Source organism: Anolis sagrei, chromosome 1, assembly GCF_037176765.1.
Source record: "Anolis sagrei isolate rAnoSag1 chromosome 1, rAnoSag1.mat, whole genome shotgun sequence".
Lineage (NCBI taxonomy): Eukaryota > Metazoa > Chordata > Lepidosauria > Squamata > Dactyloidae > Anolis > Anolis sagrei.
In genome coordinates this window covers 327,334,305-327,353,578 of record NC_090021.1, presented here as the reverse complement: position 1 = coordinate 327,353,578, position 19,274 = coordinate 327,334,305, and the positions used below count along the sequence as shown (strand labels likewise).

Here is a 19,274-nt window from a genome sequence, read left to right as displayed (position 1 = left end):
CTCCACTTAGGCAGGGAAAAAATGAAATACAAAGATACAGATTGTGGGACACCTGGCTCAACAGCAATACGTGTGAAAAAGATCTTGGAGTCCTCATGGACAACAAGTTAAACATGAGCCAATAATGTCATGCAATGGCTTTAAAAGCCAATGGGATTTTAGCCTGCATCAATAGTATAGTGTCTAGATCCAGGGAAATCATGCTACCCCTCTATTCTCCTTTGGTCAGACCACACCTGGAATACTGTGTCAAATCCTGGGCACCATAATGCAAGGGTGATGTTGACAAGCTGGAATGTGTCCAAACGAGGGCGACTCAAAATGATCAAGGGTCTGAAGAACAAGCCCTATGAGGAGCAGCTTAAAGAGCTGGGCATGTTTAGCAGAAGGGAAGGCTGAGAGGAGACATGATGGCCATGTATAAATATGTGAGGGGAAGTCATAGGGAAGAGGGAGAAAGTTTGTTTTCTGCTGCCCCAGAGACCAGGACACAGAACAATGGATTCAAACTCCAGGAAAGGAGATTCCACCTGAATATTAAGAAGAACTTCCTGACTGTGAGAGCTGTTCAGCAGTGGAACTCTCTGCCCTGGAATGTGGTGGAGGCTCCTTCTTTGGAGGCTTTTAAACAGAGACTGGATGGCCATCTGTCGGGGGTGCTTTGAATGCAATTTTCCTGTTTCTTGGCAGGGGGTTGGACTGGATGGCCATAAGGTCTTTTCCAACTCTATGATTCTATGAATCCATCTCTTCAGATGCACTTCCTTAATACATCCTCACACATTATATTGACTTCCATGGTTTACTAGAATTTTTTTCTACTAGGCAAAAAAGACATGGGAGTTACATTATTTGTAGTCAGTAAAAAATACAGAAGAGTTGTTTAAACACTTCATAAAGTTAATACCATAAATAGATTACAAACTAGAAGCTAATTTCCAAGATGCTCTTAAATGTCTACTAATCAGAAAGTCCAGCTGCTCAAATGCTTGCACTGAGTTGGGTATTAAATTGTAGTTGCTAATTATTGATGTTGCACCTACTCACTATAACCTTTTTAAAAACATGGCATTCAAGCACACACACATCAAGTTTTAAAACTCCCAGTACATGAAAAAAGATAATTTTACCCTGTTGACTAATTCCATGCTACACATAAAAAGTAGAAACCTTAGTCTTGAAATGAATGATAAAAAGAAAGCTTCAAAATGCTTTATTAAGAATATTTGATTTTTGAATTTGTACAGCTCAAAGCAATGTTATACATACAAATAAATAGATACATATATTCTGAAAATAAAGTTCTAACATATTGTCAAATACTGAAAATAAAGGAAAGCGGAAGAAACAACACAACCAATTTCTAATGCTTTCAGTGATTGTACTTGAAAGAAGCGGAAGTGCTGGGGATCCTTTCAACAGTTTGCTGATCATAGTAAAAAATAGTTACATCCAAACTGACTGAAGAAAATACAGTTCTTTCATGGTTTGCTGGTAAAGATATCAGAACATGACTGACTGGGTCAACCCTGCTCTTAAAGCAATACAATCATAATTCAGAAAAATATAAACAGCATGATGCTTAAAAGTTCAACAAAATTACATCCATTTGTTTCTTGTGCTACAGTCACTGCACACAGGAAAGCCTTTAACAAAATGCAGACTCCATTGGTCCAATATTGAGTAATTCACCAGCATAAAACATTTTTATCCCACTGAAATGGAAAGAAGCATTTTTTCTTATAGCCTGTTTGCATATTAAATACAAAAGGTACATTCTGAAAAGGACAAAACAATGATCTCTTATCAACCCACATACCAGACTCCTTTTTGGTTTAGCTTATTAAATTCACTACTCTTTCTCATGCAAAAAAATATATTTACTAATTTATACTGCCATACTAAAGATCTCAACATAGTATAAAGCACAGCACATTTAAATTCAGGACCTAGAAAGTCTTCTTTTTTAAAGACAAATGAGGATTTTAATCCTATAACAAGTTGCTGTTGCAGTACCTATTCTTAACTATATCTTTATATGTATTCCCTTCACTATAACTGCAACTTTCAAACTTGCCTCCAAAGAATGGAAGTCGACATTTATAACTTTAGAGCAGCAGTATCCTCAAGGCATATAAAATATGAGTATTTAAACAGTTACAAAAACTAAAAGCTACAATAACTGATAAAGATTAAAGTACCATGGCATCTCATAGATCTTAGCATCTCCTCATTTTTCCACCAGAAAGAGCATCTCTTGAACAGACTTCATCAGAGAGGATATTTCCATCAGTTAAGAATGAAACCTTTGAATCTATTGCTGAGACATTACTAACATTATCTTATCCAGAAGGGTCTTTGCTTCTGTCAATTTTTCCAGATTTCCTCTTTATCCTACAGTATCCTGCTATACTGCCCAAACTGTTCTGAATGGATCCTCATGCTCTGAAGTAGATATTATGCAGGAAAAATCTGTGAAAATCACCTCCTCCACCCTTCATTCACAGAAGGCTAGTGTGGATCAGAAAGCATTTTGAGATTGGCGGGGCTGAATTAGGACTACTTAGTTCAATATTTAATAATATATACGTTAAATCTGCAGTCTGATCCAGCAGGTCCTTACCTGAAACAAGTGCTCTAAAATGTATGAAACTTGTATATGACTGTTGGCTTTATCACAGAATTTAGGTTTTAAAAAAATTAGGTAAAATATCACTGAATTTAGGTAAAACAGTAAGCAAAAAGGAGGTCGGTGTAAAGGTAACATGGAGAGCAGTCCTGAAAATTAAACCAGTAGGAATTTCAAGACATGCAGCTCTACCTACATGTTCACAAGCTTCTGGAGCAAAGCCTTTATGACTAAAATAAAAGCCTAGTGAAAGTGAAATTATTTTAATCATCGATTCTAGCCAATTAATGAAGAAATAAAATGGGGAAAACTAGCAGACAGAAATAATATTTTCAGGAAAGAAAGCAGTAAAGAAATTAATGGTATATTATATAGTATACAATTCTATTAAGCCTATAGAAGCTGAATGAAGCCATCATTTTTCTTGGCAAAAGATTTTCTAAGCAGGTAACCAAAACCAAAAAGAGAACATTTTCAGTAAGTGCAGAAAGAGCCACTATAACTCCTTCAAAGCAGCAAAAGGGAGGCACAGAACAGATAATTAGGATAGGGAAACATAGCAAAATCCTAACCTCAACCTCCTCAATCTAGGTCATAAACTCAATCATGTTGACCTCTGTTGTATGTAACATGCCGAGGTTGTGTTCCAGAAAATACAAGACTATTTGAAATCCCTATCATAGCTTAAAGGGTACAGAAGACATTTCACTGGGAAGCACCATGAAGCCAACTAAAAACAGTCAAAGCTACAAGGTGCTATTCAAGTGTCACTTAAAAAGGCACTTGGTTCCTATGATCAATTTGGCTTCTTTTAACTGTACATTAAAACCCTACTTATAGACAAAAATGCTTTATATAGAACTGATACATTGACAGAGGAATTTCAAAGAAATACTCCTCAACAAGCCAGCAATTTAGATTATAAAAGCTGTGTGGAAAAAATGCCAATTTCACTTTTATTATTTTATTTTCTACTCAAGATTTCTGCAAGCCATTATCAATGCAGCTGAAAAACTATAATTGATATTGGTGTCTATCTTCCTGAATCAACAAGCAAAAGAGCAGAATAATCCTAAACTGAATTCAAGCCTAGAGCATTTAGGCATATAGTCAGACACAGTTATTAAATTGTCAGTCTCAACAAAGGAGGGAAAGAGAAAAACTACAAGAAGCTTTCTTACATGCAGCCTATTCTAGACACCTAACACAGACAGCCATTCCACAATTAAAATAGAAACACTATAAAGAGTTTGTTATTCTAATTGTTCAAGAGATTTAAAAACTGGGCAAGAGCAGATGAAGCACATATAACGCTTGTTGTCATCACTTATCAGTAAAGGACGTAGCCTGAAGAAACTAAGCCAAAGGTTTGGGAAAATATGAATAACAGATGACATTTTAACAAGCACTAGCATTTCCAGACCAAACCCAGCTATAAAAGCATTTGCTTGATTTTCCATTAACAAAGCAAGCAACAATTTTTCACTGGGTTCAGAAAAATGCAATGAAACAATTGACAAGTGATCTAACGCTTATCAAAAAGCTAATGATTTTGTGCATACAAAATTTGACAAGATTGCCTCGCAGGCTATCAAGGGTCCAATTGGGGATTCTATAGTATTTTTTTCAAGCTATTTTATTACTTCTGTTTTCAATGTCTAAAATTCCTTTGTTCTGTTGTAATTTTAAAGATAATTACTTTCTCCTTAATCTGAATCACTGTAACTGCAGACTGACTCAGAAGCAACCCTGTGAAATTAGCAGACTGCTTCAGAGCACATAGCTTGCAACAAATTTCTATATGCTAACACTTTTATTACCCACTACCCCATAATAATAGGCTGAAATGACTACAAGTTGAATGTAATCAAATCAGACCTTAGGTGAAATATCAGCAAAATTAAATCAAACACACAAAAAAGCAATGAGTAATTTGTATTTAATCCTTTGGACTGCGATTGTGTTGTTTCACACAACTCCAACATATAAGTTGGTTTATGGCTAACAGACAGTAGCTCCGGGTCTTCTCTTCAGTTATTTCACCCTGTCTGATTTGAGAAAATACCTCTGAGAGATTACATTCTCTTAGTGTAGAAGTACCATACGCAGGGTGCTTTGGCCAAATGATCACAAATATTATAATGTAAAGTTTTCTGGGTGAGAAAGCAGTGGCTGTGACAAAAAGTGTAACACAAATGCCTTGTGGACTGCTATCGCTGCCAGAATACAACAGCATAAAGAAGCTGCTGCATGCCCTAGTCCGACATTTACTTGACCTCAAAGAGATTAGTAAATGAAACAACTTTGATGTTGTGTTGTGTTGTGTTTGTGGGAGACTGGTTGGCAAAGACTGCAAAACTCAAAGCAAGGACTAGCACACAGTGTCTTGTTTTAGTACTCCCATTCATCTGTTTTCATGTCCAAGTAGTAAAGAATATTCTGTGCAAGCTTCACTGCCTGTTTCCTGGCTACTTTGGGGCGCTCGTCTCCTTGAGGGTCTATAGCATCCAGCGATAGAAGCTGTTTTGTAAGAAGTTCCTCCAGTCTCATGTAGTTCTTATCAGTTCTGTTCCCATCGAATGACAGCACCTCTTGCTGGATTTGGGCCACGTTTCCAAGAATATGCCAAACAGCTTTGTGTGCTGGTGGCTCAGCCTCTGTTTGTTCCACAAAAGCTTGCCGTTTGACAAGTGCCTCCTTTAAGTCAATATACGTAATGAGGGTTTGTACTTCTATCACTGCTCGCCTTCTGGCTTCTCGGATGCATGGATTTTTGCCAGGACTCACTTCATCCAACTGAGCAATTAACCCCTGTAGCTCTGTCTTTGACCTCAGGTACAAATCTGAAGCTCTCTCGCCCTTTAAAAGGGAAGCATGAATCTCTTTCATCTTCTTGCGGATTTCTTCTATTTTTATAATGCACCTGTTTTGTGCCAAATCATAAGCGTAAGTGCTATCAGCTTCTTCGTCCAGGTCCAAATATTTCTGCAACCTGTTAATCTCTTCCACAACTTCCTTACGATAGTTTCTTATTTCTGGTCGGCCACAGACATCTAAGGCATCCAGATCAGCAATCAAGCCTGTGAGCACACAAGATAAATGTCTGCAGGTCTCGTTGTTATTTACTCCCATCAAAACACCAATCAGGGTCCCTTTTGCTTTGTTCACTTCAACCATGACAGAATTAATCTTGGCAACAGAAGGATGTGCATCGCTGGACAATGGCAGGGAGGGCTGCTGTTTTGTACAAGTGTCCAAGATCTCCTGAACGGCACATACTTTGGTCAAAGTGCGATACCTGGCTTTCCGCAAAGCGATTTTCCCTCCCGTTTTCACCTGAGTGAGTCTAAAAATGATATCCTGAATACCTTCTTCAAATTCCTCGGTCACACAGTTGCCTCCTTTGTGAAAAGCTGCAATTTCTTGCTCCACTAACATTTGAGCTTCGTAAAATATAGCCTCTATCTCCAGTCTTTGGGGGTGGTTGGCAATCTGCTCCAGTTCTTTAAGCAGTCTCTCAGTTTCCTGGGCAGCCCTCTTTCTGGCTTGTTGAACATCACCCCTGCCTTCAGCATCTACAGAATCTATTTCAAAAAGCTGCTTAGTCAAAGCTCTCTCTAGTTTCTTATATGCTCTGTCGCTGGACAGACCACTGAAGGTTGCTACTTGTGGTTCCAATTCTTTCACTTCTTTCTGTATTTCTTGCAGCCTTTTGATGGCAGGATGTTGATTACCCATATCCATTATTTTTCTTCATCCAGTTTCAACAGAGCTAGAAATAAAAACACAGTTACATTTAATTGATATCTGAATTGCTAGGAAATATTCATAAAGTTTATATTTTCTGGGGTTTTAAAATTTAAATGCTTGCAATCTGTTCTGTATTAGCAGCTCTCAGGAAAGTGATACAGTTAAGTAAAATCACCTTAACATATTTGAACATCACAATCAGAAGAAATATTGCAATCTGATAGTAAAAATTCCAAGATCTTACTAGGTCTCAAATACTTGGGTGAATAAACTGGGCAACAGGAAGAGCAATGTCAGCACAGTTGGGTCTCCAATGGAAGAACATTCACAATTAGGTTGATACAGCCAAGAAATGCCTCTCTAGCATCCCAGTTTTTCTTTCAAATGTTTACTTTTTTGTTTGGCATCATCTTGGAAATACCAATCTGCAGCCACATCTGTTGGCTTTAGCAACAGGGTTCATATGGCTGTGGCTTCTCCAGTCTTTCTAAGATAGCATTTTCTTGTCTAATAAGAGTTCTTATTTTATTTTGTACACTAACATCCTACTGTTATTCAGACCAACTAAAAAAGCAAGGTGTAGTGCTTTTTCTCCCAGGTTAGGCAATAGCTTTGACTGACTTATATCATGAGAAAATGTTTCCCCTTTGCTGTCTTTAAAAACCACAGTGAAGAAAAAGGTAGTAACCAATGCACTGATGAAGAAAAGTAAAGATGATATACTGCCATCTGCTTCCCAAACCACTACTCTCCCAAATTTTTTTTTTCGTGTCAGGAGCGACTTGAGAAGCTACAAGTCGCTTCTGGTGTGAGAGAATTGGCTGTCTGCAAGGACATTGGCCAGGGGACACTAAGATGTTTTGATGTTTTTACCATCCTTGTGGGAGGCTTTCTCTCTTGTCCCTGCGTAAGGAGCTGGAGCTGACAGAGGGAGCTCATCCGTGCTCTCACCAGATTTGAACCTGCAACCTAACAGAGGGAGCTCATTCACGCTCTCCCCGGATTTGAACCTGTGACCTGACAATCTTCAATCCTGCCGGCACAGGGGTTTAACCTACTATGCCACTGGGGCTCCACTCTCCAAATGCTAGGACAACACAATAGCTGAGCAAGTAAAAAAAAAAAGAGTAGTTTTCATCCCCCATACTCTTGCCCTGCTCACAGCAGCAATAAGATACATGACAATACAACCAATACTGTCAGTCTCTGCCTCCACTTTCCTCTCTCCTAATGCCTCCAGCTAAAAAGTAGTTTTTGCAGAGCCATCACTTTAAACAAAAGTAACCAGCCTTTCAACCCTACAGTACGGCAAGGCTTATTTCCTGAGTCCCCTTGGAGAGAGAGAGCAGGTTAAAATTAAAGTTTTATTATTGGGTTGTTGTGAGTTTTCCAGGCTGTATGGCCATGTTCCAGAAGCATTCTCTCCTGACATTTTGCCCAGATCTATAGCAGGCATCCTCAGAGGTTGTGAGGTACATTGGAAACTAAGTTTTATTACTATTACTTTTATTACTATTAGATATTTCTCACTTCCTGTTGTGTTGTTTCACCCCCGTTCTTAACTATAAGTCAGATGTTTGTAACTCAGAGACTAACAGTGCTGCCTGTGAAAACTCTAGAACAGGGATGGGCAAACTTCAGCCCTCCAGATATATTGGACTACAATTCCCACCAATTCCTAACAGCCTACTGGCTGGGCTGCTATGAGTTTTCCAGGCTATATGGCCATGCTCCAGAAGCATTCTCTACTGGCGTTTCGCCCGCATCTATGGCAGTCATCCTCAGAGGTTGTGAAGTATATGGGAAACTAAGTTTTATTATTACTACTATTATTTGAAACACAACAAGATGAGTCCACAGCAAACAAGATCATTCTGCTGGCTGTTCTACTGAATCACACATCAGACACTTCCCTATTATTACTATTATTACTATTATTACTATTATTACTATTATTATTATTATTATATATTTCTCACTTCCTGTTGTTTCACCCCTGTTCTTAACTATAAGTCGGATATTTGTAACTCTGAGACTAACAGTGCTGAATGTGAAACCCCCTAGAACAGGCACAGGCAAACTTCGGCCCTCCAGGTGTTTTGGACTACAACTCCCACAATTCCTAACAGCCTACCAGCTGGGTCGCTATGAGTTTTGCAGTCTGTATGAGTTTTAACAGTGCTGAATGTGGAACCCCCTAGAACAGGCACAGGCAAACTTCGGCCCTCCAGGTGTTTTGAATTACAACTCCCACAATTCCTAACAGCCTACCAGCTGGGTCGCTATGAGTTTTGCAGTCTGTATGAGTTTTAACAGTGCTGAATGTGGAACCCCCTAGAACAGGCCTGGGCAAACTTTGGCCCTCCAGGTGTGTTTTATTTTCAATTACGTTATTTTGTACTGTTTATTTTACTTGATTGGTTTATTTATTTTATTGTGATGTTATTTTGTTGTATGAAACATCAAGGCTGTTAAGATTTTCTGGAGGGACCCTGCTCTCGGTCCCACCACCCTCCCAATTGCGTCTGGTGGGGATGAGAGACAGAGCCTTTTCTGTGGTGGCCCCCCGGCTATGGAACTCTCTCCCGATTGAGATCAGATCTGCCCCCTCCCTCCTGACCTTCAGGAAGCTAGTGAAATCCTGGCTGTGGAACGAGGTATTCCCAGAATGATAGCAGAGACTGGCAACTGACTAAAGTTATCGACCACATATGCAGACTGAGTGGGACATGATTTTATCTTGATGAACTGGCTTTTATGTATTTTAATCTATATGTATTTTGATTTATTGTTGATGTACAATGTTTTAGATCAGGGGCCCTCAAACTAAGGCCCGGGGGCCGGATACAGCAATGTGGAATGAATTACGGACTCTGAGGTGGCGAACGCTATTAGATTGTTTTTATTGATTTCGATGTATAAACTGACTGTCTTAATTGTTATAATTGCTGTTTACATGTTTTATCCATTGTTATGTTTATGCTGGCATTGAATTGTGCCTTTGTAAGCCGCCCTGAGTCCCCCCTCGGGGGTTGAGAAGGGCGGGGTAGAAATACGCAAAATAATAAATAAGTATCCTCAGAGGTAGCGAGGTCTGTTGGAACTAGGAAAAAGGGTTTAGATATCTGTGGAATGACCAGGGTGAGACAAAGGACTCTTGTCTGCTGGAGCTAGGTGTGAATGTTTCAACTGACCACCTTGATTAGAATTGATTGCCTGGCGGTGCCTGGAGCAATCTTTTGTTGAGAGGTGATTAGATGTCCTTGTTTGTTTCCTCTCTGTTGTTGTGCTGTTCTATCACTGTATTCAGTTCTTGTGGGTTTTTTCGGGCTATATGGCCATGTTCTAGAGGCATTTCTACTGACGTTTCGCCTGCATCTATGGCAGGCATCCTCAGAGGTGAGGTCTGCTGGAGCTGGGAAAAAGGGGTTTATATATCTGTGGAATGACCAGGGTGAGACAAAGGGCTTTTGTAAGTTGGGCTAGGTGTGGATCTTTCAACTGCCCACCTTGATTAGCATACAATGGGCTGTGCCTGGGGCAAACTCTTCTTTCTGTTGGACCACCAAACGCAGCGCCCAAACAAGAATCCAGGAACATGAAAGGCACTGCAGACTACTCCAACCAGAGAAATCAGCCATAGCAGAGCACCTGATGAACCAACCCAGACACAGCATTTTATTTGAGAACACAAAAATGCTGGACCACTCTCACAACCACCATGTCAGGTTACACAGAGAAGCCACTGAAATCCACAAACATGTGGACAATTTCAACAGAAAGGAAGAAACCATGAAAATGAACAAAACCTGGCTACCAATATTAAAAAATTCTAAAATTGCAACAGCAAAAACAGCAGAGAGAAAAACAGGCAGGGACATCTAATCACCTTTCAAGAAGAGTTTGCCCCAGGCACAGTCAGCCCATTGTATGCTAATCAAGGTGGTCAGTTGAAAGATCCACACCTCGCCCAACTTACAAAAGCCCTTTGTCTCACCCTGGTCATTCCACAGATATATAAACCCCTTTTTCCCAGCTCCAGCAGACCTCACCTCTGAGGATGCCTGCCATAGATGCAGGCGAAACGTCAGGAGAAATGCCTCTAGAACATGGCCATATAGCCCGAAAAACCCACAAGAACTGAGTGATTCCGGCCATGAAAGCCTTCGACAATATATCACTGTATTGCTTGTTTTCTTATTGCTTTTACTGTTGATGTACTTTGGGCTCGGCCTCATGTAAGCCGCACCGAGTCCCTTGGGGAGATGGTAGCGGGGTATAAATAAAGTTTTATTACATTATTATTATTATTATTATTATTTGGACTACAACTCCCACAATTCCTAACAGCCTACTGGCAGTCCAAAACACCTGGAGGGCCTGCCCTAGAACCATAAGTAATGCAAACACCTCCCTCATTCTTGAGTTGCCCCCCCCCCCAAAAAAAACTTAAAAACTAAACTGTGCCCCACGTTGGGAACCAGGGAGTGTGAATGGGTTTAGGAAACTGGGGCAGGCCACTACCTCTTGCCATGCCCTCCCTTGGCCCCCCGACTGAGCCTTGGCTCCTGGCTTACCCCAGCGAGAAAGAAGCCCCTTGGGGGCAGCGAGCCCCCGCGCGCAGAGCCCGACCCCCGCCCTCTCCAGCAGCTCTACATCCTGCAGCAAAGGAAGGGAAGGAAGGAAACCGGGGATCTGCCCCCAGCCCGGGCCGCTTCCCACTGCGGAGCCAGGCGCAGCGAGCGGTGGGTGTCCCCACTCTCTCTCTCTCCCTCCCACCCGTGACTTCACAATGCAGGGCGATCCGGTTCCGAGGGAGGCAGGGAGGGAGCAAAGCGGGACGGAGAATGGGGAGCAACCCTAACCCTTTCCCAGGTGCAACCACCATGGCTCAATGCTAGGCATGGGCAAACTTGGGCCCTCCCTCCAGGTGTTTTGGACTTCAACTCCCACAATTCCTAGCAGCCGGTAGGCTGCTAGGAATTGTGGGAGTTGAAGTCCAAAACACCTGGAGGGAGGGCCGAAGTGTGCCCATGCATGCTCAATACTATTTATTTATTGATACTAAGTGAACCCATTTTAGGTGTGGTTTTAATATGGAGTGTAATGTTTTTAAATAATATGTGTACTTTTAACTTAATCCTTAGTTTTGGAATTTTATGGGTTTGTTGTTAAGCCGCCTTGAGTCCCCTTCTGGGTAGGGAAAGGCGGGGTATATATAAATAAAATTTCTGGGTTGTTGTAGGTTTTTTCGGGCTATATGGTCATGTTCTAGAAGCATTCGCTCCTGACATTTCGCCTGCATCTCTGGCAAGCATCCTCAGAGGTAGTGAGGATACTTGCCATAGATGCAGGCGAAACGTCAGAAGAGAATGCCTCCAGAACATGGCCATATAGCCCGAAAAAACCTACAACAACCCAGTGATTCCGGCCATGAAAGCCTTCGACAATAAATAAAAATTCCTTTTTACTAGTAGGCAAACTCTATTTTCTTTTATATTAGATTAGGGGCCAGATACGGCCCTCCAAGGTCATTTGCCCGGCCCTTGCTCAGAGTCACCTAAATCTGAAACAACTTGAAAGCACACAACAATAACAACCCTATAACATCAGCCAAAAGCAGGCCCACACTTCCCACTGAAATACTAATAAGTTTATATTTGTTAAAATTGTTCTTCATTTTAATTACTGTATTATTTTAAAGTTTTTTGCATGACAAATAAGATATGTGCAGTATTCAAAGGAATTCATGGGGTTTTTTTTTCAAATTATAATCCGGCCCTCCAACTGTTTGAGGGACTGTGATCTGGCCCTCTGTTTAAAAAGTTAGTGGACACCTGTATTAGATGAACACCTCTTTATTTCCCTTTATATTAAGAGATAAACCCCCCTCTTTATTTTCTTTTATATTCGTAGATTTGTTTATTTTTTGTTGTGTCAGGAGCAACTTGAGAAACTGCAAGTCGCTTCTGGTGTGAGGGAATTGGCTGTCTGCAAGGACATTGCCCAGGGGATGCCTGGATGTTTTGATGTTTTATCATCCTTGTGGGAGGCTTCTCTCATGTCCCCACATGAGGAGCTGGAGCTAATAGAGGGAGCTCCTCCGCGCTCTCCCCGGATTCGAACCAGCGACCTGTCTGTCTTCCGTCCTGCCGGCACAGGGGTTTAACCTACTGCGCCACTGGGGGTTCCTATATTCGTATTCCTATATTCGTAGATGAACACCCTTTATATTCATGGATGTGCCCCCTTTGTTTTTCTTTATACTAGATTAATTCCCCATTTGTCTTTGATACTAGTAGATGCACCCCCTTTATTTCCCTTTATAAATGGGAAATATTTATTAATAGATGATTCCCCCTTAGTGGTTCTCAACCTAGAGTCCCCAGATGTTTTGGGCCTACAACTCCCAGAAATCCCAGCCAGTTTACCAGCTGTTAGGATTTCTGGGAGTTGCAGGCCAAAAACATCTGGGGATCCCAGGTTGAGAACCAAGATGATCCCCCTTTATACCAATAGATGAACGCCCTTTATAGAATCATAGAATCAAAGAGCTGGAAGAAACCTCATGGGTCATCCAGTCCAACCCTCTGCCAAGAAGCAGGAATATTGCATTTAAATCACCCCTGACAGATGGCCATCCAGCCTCTGTTGAAAAGCTTCCAAAGAAGGAGCCTCCACCACACTCCGGGGCAGAGAGTTCCACTGCTGAACGGCTCTCACAGTCAGGAAGTTCTTCCTCTATTATAATAATAGATGAACGCCCTTTATACTAATAGATGCACCCCAGATGCACCCTCTTTATTCCCCTTATTTATGTATTTATTTATTTCCAGTATTTCTACCCCCGAAGAGGGACTCAGGACGGCTTACATTTAGTAACAATTCAATGCCATTACACATAACAAAGCAATATAATAACTATTAAAACAATAGAACATTAATTAAAACAATAAAAACAGTAAAAAAAATCAGTATTAACCATTCCAGTCAAATTCCATATCCAAAGTGCTATTTATACCTGCTGTTCAAAAGCCTGATTCCAGAACCATGACTTCAATTTCTTCCTAAAAGCCAGGAGGGATGAAGCCGATCTTACAATAGATGCACCTCCTTTAGACTAATGGATGCACTCCTTTATACTAACAGATGAACTCCCTTTCTACCAGGGGTCCTCAAACTTTTTAAACAGAGGGCCAGGTCACAGTCCCTCAAACTGTTGGAGGGCCGGATTATAATAATAATAAAAAAGAATAAATTCGTATGCACACTGCAGATATCGTATCTGTAGTGCAAAAACCACTTTAAAACAATACAAAAAGTAAAATGAAGAACAATTTTAACATATATAAACTTGTTAGTATTTCAATGGGAAGTGTAGGCCTGATGAGATAGGATTGTTGTTGTTGTTGTTGTGTGCTTTCAAGTCATTTCAAACTTAGGATAACCCTGAGCGAGGGCAGGGTAAATGACCTTGGAGGGCCATATCCGGACCCCGGGCCTTAGTTTGAGGACCCCTGCTTTATACTAATAGATGCACCCCTTTATATTAATAGATGAATACTTTGTAAGCCATCCCAACTCCCCCTTCGGGGGTAGAGAAGAGACCGGGTAGAAATACCAGAAATAAATAAAAATAAATAATAATGGATGCACCCCCTTTTGATTAACAGATGCACTCCTTTATACTAATATATGAACTTCCTTTATTGGGTTGTTGTAGGTTTTTTTCAGGCTATATGGCCATGTTCTAGAGGCATTCTCTCCTGACGTTTCACCTGCATCTATGGCAAGCATCCTCAGAGGTACCTACAAAACCTACAACAACCCAGTGATTCCGGCCATGAAAGCCTTCGACAATATAATGCTTCCTTTATACTAATGGATGCACCCTTTATACTGATAGTTGAACCCTCTTTATGCTAATGGATGCCCCTCCCCCTTTATACTAATAGATTAACACTTTATACTAACAGATGGACCCCTTTATACTAATGCATGCACCCCCTTTATACTAATAAATGCAGCCCCTTTATACTAATAGATGAACACTTTGTAAGCCGTCCTGAGTAGAGAAGAGACGGGGTAGAAATACTTTATAAATAAAAATAAATAATACTAATAGGTGCACTCCCTTTATACAAATATATGCTTTTTGAGCATTGAGTGCTGGTCTTTATTTACTGTAATAATAATAATAATAATAATAATAATAATAATAATGTAATAATGTAATGTAATAATGTAATATAATTGACTGGTTGCCCTGACACGACAAATAAATAAATAAAAAATTTACTGTCCTGATTTTAGATTTTAGTAAATAAAGAACCAACATTCAAAAAGCAGGGGAATTCCAGACAGGAAACAATCAGGGCCAGCTAACACCTCCCAACAAAGGATCCCCCCTCTGGAAGCAATCAGCCAAGCTTTGAAGCTGCAAGACCATTAATCAAGGTGACAATTGCAGCATTCACACCTGCCTCAAGCAGGCAAGAGTTTTTTCTCCCGCCCTGGACATTCCACAGATATATAAACTTCATTTGCCTAGCTTCCAACAGATTCTTCAACCTCTGAGGATGCATGCCATAGATGTGGGCAAAACGTCAGGAGAGAATGCTTCTGGAGCATGGCCCAACAGCCTGGAAAATTCACAGCAACCCATTGATCCCGGCCATGAAAGTCTTCGACAACAACCCTTTCTTTATTTTCCTTTATATTAGATGAACCCCCTTTTTATTTCCCTTTACACTAATAGATTAACACTTTATTTCCCTTCATACTAGATGACCACCCCTTATTTTCCTTCCTAGTGCAGGAGTAGATGCAGCCCCTCTTTATTTCCCTTTACACTTACTTATAGATGAACCCCCCCCTTTATTTTCCATTAAATGAGGCAAACCCCTCATTTCCCTTTATACCAGTGGTTCTCAACCTTCGTGATACCGTGACCCCTTAATATAGTTCCTCATGTTGTGGTGACCCCACCAACCATAAAATTATTTTCATTGCTACTTCGTAACTGTAATTTTGCTACTGTTATGAATCGTAATGTAAATATCTGATATGCGGGATGTATTTTCCTTCTCCAGACCAAATTTGGCACAAATACCTGATATGCCCAAATCTGAATACTGGTGGGGTTGGGGGGGGTTTGATTTCGTCATTTGGGAGTTGTAGTTGCTGGGATTTATAGTTCACCTACAATCAAATAGCATTCTGAACTCCACAAATGATGGAATTGAACCAAACTTGACACACAGAACTCCCAAACAGAAAATACTGGAAGGGTTTCGTGGGCATTGACCTTGAGTTTTGGAGTTGTAGTTCACCTACTGTGGACTCAAACAATGATGGATCTGGACCAAACTCTGGCACAAATACTCAATATGCCCAAATGTGAACACTGGTGGAGTTTGGGGAAAATAGATTTTGCCAATTGGGAGTTGTAGTTGCTAGGATTTATAAGTAAAGTAAAGGTTGTCCCCTGACATTAAGTCCAGTCATGTCTGACTCTGGGGTGGTGGTGCTCAGCTCCATTTCTAAGCCGAAGAGCCGGCGTTGTCCATAGACACCTCCTAGGTCATGTGGCCAGCATGACTGCATGTAGCACCGTTACCTTCCCGCTGGAGCAGTGCCTATTGATCTACTCACATTTGCATGTTTTCAAAGTTCTAGGTTGGCAGAAGCTAGGGCTGACAGCGGAAACTCACGCCGCTCCCTGGATTCGAACCTGCTACCTTTCGGTCAACAAGCTTAGCAGCTCAGTGGTTTAACCCACTGCGCCACTGGGGCTAGGATTTATAGTTCACCTATAATCAAAGAGCATTCTGAACTCCACCAATGATGGAATTGAACCAAACTTGGCACACAGAACTCCCAAACAGAAAATACTGGAAGGGTTTGGTGGACATTGACCTTGACTTTTGGAGTTGTAGTTCACCTACATCCAGAGAGCACTGTGGACTCAAACAATGGTGGATCTGGACCAAACTTGGCATGTATACTCAAATGTATACACTGGTGGAGTTTGGGGAAATCAGACCTTGACATTTGGGAGTTGTAGTTTTCTGGGATTTATAGTTCACCCAAAATCAGAGCATTCGGAGTCCCACAAACGACAGAATTGGGCCAAACTTCCCACACGGAACTCCCATGACCAACAGAAAATACTGGAAGGGTTTGGTGGACATTGTCCTTGAGTTTTGGAGTTGTAGTTCCCCTACATCCAGAGAGCACTGTGGAGTCAAACAATGATGGATCTGGACCAAACTTGGCATGGATACTCAGCACGCCCAAATGTGAAGACTGGTGGAGTTTGGGAAAAATAGAGCTTGACATTTGGGAGTTGTAGTTTGCTGGGATTTATAGTTCACCCACAATCAGAGCATTTGGAGTCCCACAAACGACAGAATTGGGCCAGACTTGCCACACAGAACTCCCATGACCAACAGAAAACACTGTGAGACTAAATCCCCTTCAAATGCATGCAGTTCTCACAAAGTACGTCAGCCGGGGCTTTCCCTCTTACCTTCCCCGCCGTCCCCACGCTCTCTCCTGTCAGCACGGGCCCCAAAAGCAGGCAGACGGGCTCCTCAGAGCCCCTCCCACCGCAGCCGCCATCCCAGGGCTCTCCTCCGGCGCCCCAGGGAGATGAGATCCTCCTCCGGCTCCTGCTTCTACTTTTATCCCGACCCAAGCAGTCTGGCTCCCAACACGCATGCGCACTCGCCCTCTTTCCCTGACAGGCACTTTCCAGGCGGAGGAGACGAACACTCCTTCTCTCGCGCGACAGTGCCGTAAAGCAACACCAACACCCGCCCTCGCTTGTTTGGGGGATCCTTTTTTGAAAGCCTGTTGCCAAGGAAATCGGGTTCGGCCTCGTGAGCCCGCCCACTTTTCTCTGCGCATGCGCGAGTTGCGAGAAACCGGCGTTGACTTATTAACGGCCCTTCGTCTACTTTTTTTTTTGCTTCACGCATGCGTGAATGGCCGAGGGATTACTCTTTGGTTTCTGCGCACGCGTAAATCGCCAAACAACTCCAGGGATAGGCCAGATTTGTCTTTGCGCATGAGTGAATGGCTATTTATTTATCTGTCGTGTCAGGACAACCAGTCAAATTATATTACATTTCTAACAAACAGACAAAATACACAATTTGTGAGTTTGGTAGTTGATTAAATGTCCTTTGACCAGTATAGTCTAGATTTCTTGGTGTAGAAAAGGAATGCAGTATATTTATATAGCAGCTGGTGTGTGTAAAATTAGTTAAATTGGGAACCACAGATATAAATCTTATGGTGACTTCTAATTCAGTGTCTTGTGAGAATGCAGCATATCTGTACTATTTATTTATTTGTCGTGTCAGAGCAACCAGTCCATTATATTACATTTCTAACAGAACAAAGCAAACAAACAGACAAAATACAAAACTTGTCAGTTTGGTAGTTGCTTAAATATCCTTTGACCAGTATCTGGCCACTTGGGAGTGCCTCTGGTGTTGCTGCAAGAAGGTCCTCCATTGTGCATGTGGCAGGGCTCAGGTTGCATTGCAGCAGGTGGTCAGTGGTTTCCTCCTCTCGCATGTCATGGATTCCACTTTGTATCCCCATTTCTTAAGGTTGGCTCTGCATCTCGTGGTGCCAGAACGCAGTCTGTTCAGCGCCTTCCAAGTCGCCCAGTCCTCTGTGTGCCCAGGGGGGGTCTCTCATTTGGTATCAGCCATTGGTTGAGGTTCTGGGTTTGAGCCTGCCACTTTGGACTCTCGCTTGCTGAGGTGTTCCAGCAAGTGTCTCTGTAGATCTTAGAAAACTATTTCTAGATTTAAGTCATTGACGTGCTGGCTGATACCCAAACGGGATGAGCTGGAGATGTCTCTGCCTTGGTCCTTTCACTATTGGCTGCTACTTCCCGGCGGATGTCAGGTGGTGCAATACCGGCTAAGCAGTGTAATTTCTCCAGTGGTGTAGGGCGCAGACACCCCGTGATAATGCGGCATGTCTCATTCAGAGCCACATCTACTGTTTTAGTGTGGTGAGATGTGTTCCACACTGGGCATGCGTACTCAGCAGCAGAGTAGCATAGCGCAAGGGTAGATGTCTTCACTGTGTCTGGTTGTGATCCCCAGGTTGTGCCAGTCAGCTTTCGTATGAAAGAAGAACGGCCTGCTTCAGGGGAGCGTGCTTGCTCCATCCATGTTCAACATCTACACAAATGACCAGCCACTGCCAGAAGGGACAGAGAGTTTCTGGTTACATCCCGTTTAGACTACTGCAACGCTCTCTACGTGGGGTTGCCTTTGAAGACAGCTCGGAAGCTCCAACTAGTCCAACGCTCGGCAGCCATGATTTTAACAGGAGCGGAGCGCTGGAAGCATACAACCCCCCTGTTGCGCCAACTCCACTGGCTACCGATCTGCTACCGGGCTGAATTCAAAGTGCTGGCGTTGGCCTTTAAACCCCTAAACGGTTCCGGCCCAAGCTACCTATCTGATCGCATCTCTGCCTATGAACCTACCAGGACTTTGAGATCTTCCGGGGAGACCCTGCTCTCGATCCCGCCTGCTTCTCAAGCTCGGCTGGTGGGGACGAGAGATAGGGCCTTCTCGGTGGTGGCTCCTCGGCTGTGGAACGCCCTTCCTGCGGATATTAGACTAGCACCATCTCTAATGGTATTCCGCAAAAAGGTGAAGACCTGGCTGTTTGAGCAGGCGTTCGAATAATTAGTGCAATGATTGGTTAATGAACACTGGAATGGAACAATGGATGACGAATCCGGAACATGTTTTTGATGACAAGACGACAGTGAATGGGTATTGTAGTAACTGTTTATTAATTGTGTAATGTGTTAGGTTGTTAACTGTTTCTATACTGTAGCACTGAATTTTTGCTGTTC

The 19,274-nt window shown here is 42.1% G+C and overlaps 1 protein-coding gene across 1 annotated transcript; it reads right to left on the bottom strand.

Annotated features, from left to right (window-relative positions):
• Window positions 1-1,197: 1,197 nt before the first annotated feature.
• On the bottom strand, window positions 1,198-17,185 carry BAG5 (BAG cochaperone 5). Its single transcript, XM_060754884.2, has 2 exons — window positions 16,911-17,185; window positions 1,198-6,401 (listed from the first exon to the last, which is right to left on the bottom strand). Exon 2 carries the CDS (start codon window positions 6,371-6,373, stop codon window positions 5,021-5,023), a length of 1,353 nt encoding a protein of 450 aa, XP_060610867.1. The 5' UTR covers window positions 6,374-6,401; window positions 16,911-17,185; the 3' UTR covers window positions 1,198-5,020.
• Between the last annotated feature and the right edge of the window lie 2,089 nt (window positions 17,186-19,274).